General features: G+C 66.3%; 1 protein-coding gene across 1 annotated transcript in view; it reads right to left on the reverse strand.

The window, feature by feature from the left end:
* LRP1 (LDL receptor related protein 1) overlaps positions 1 to 297 on the reverse strand; it is an 86,951-nt gene that overhangs the window by 9,203 nt on the left and 77,451 nt on the right. Inside the window, exon 67 of the mRNA XM_015559767.1 lies at positions 6 to 239. Coding sequence (XP_015415253.1) covers positions 6 to 239 — 234 coding nt within the window. The remainder of the gene's footprint in view (positions 1 to 5; positions 240 to 297) is intronic.

Genomic DNA, 297 nt, shown 5'->3' on the forward strand with positions numbered 1-297 from the left:
CCCGCCCCCCCTCACCGATGCTGCAGTCCTCCTCGTCCGAGCCGTCCCCACAGTCGTCGAACATGTTGCAGCGCAGCGAGGAGGAGAGGCAGCGCTGGTTCCGGCACAGAAACTCCTTCTTGTCTTTGCAGTGGGCGGTCTGAGCCGTGGGGGGCTCTGCGGAGAGCGGGGCTTCAGGTCCTGGGCACTCACCTCCCTGCCCTTCCTCCAGGCCGTCATGGGTGAGGGTGGGACCAAGCCTGGCCACAGGTCAAGCTTGCAGGAGAGGCTGGCTGGACACTGTCTCCACCTCCAGCC

The sequence above is a fragment of the Myotis davidii genome, unplaced genomic scaffold, assembly GCF_000327345.1.
Source record: "Myotis davidii unplaced genomic scaffold, ASM32734v1 scaffold1134, whole genome shotgun sequence".
Lineage (NCBI taxonomy): Eukaryota > Metazoa > Chordata > Mammalia > Chiroptera > Vespertilionidae > Myotis > Myotis davidii.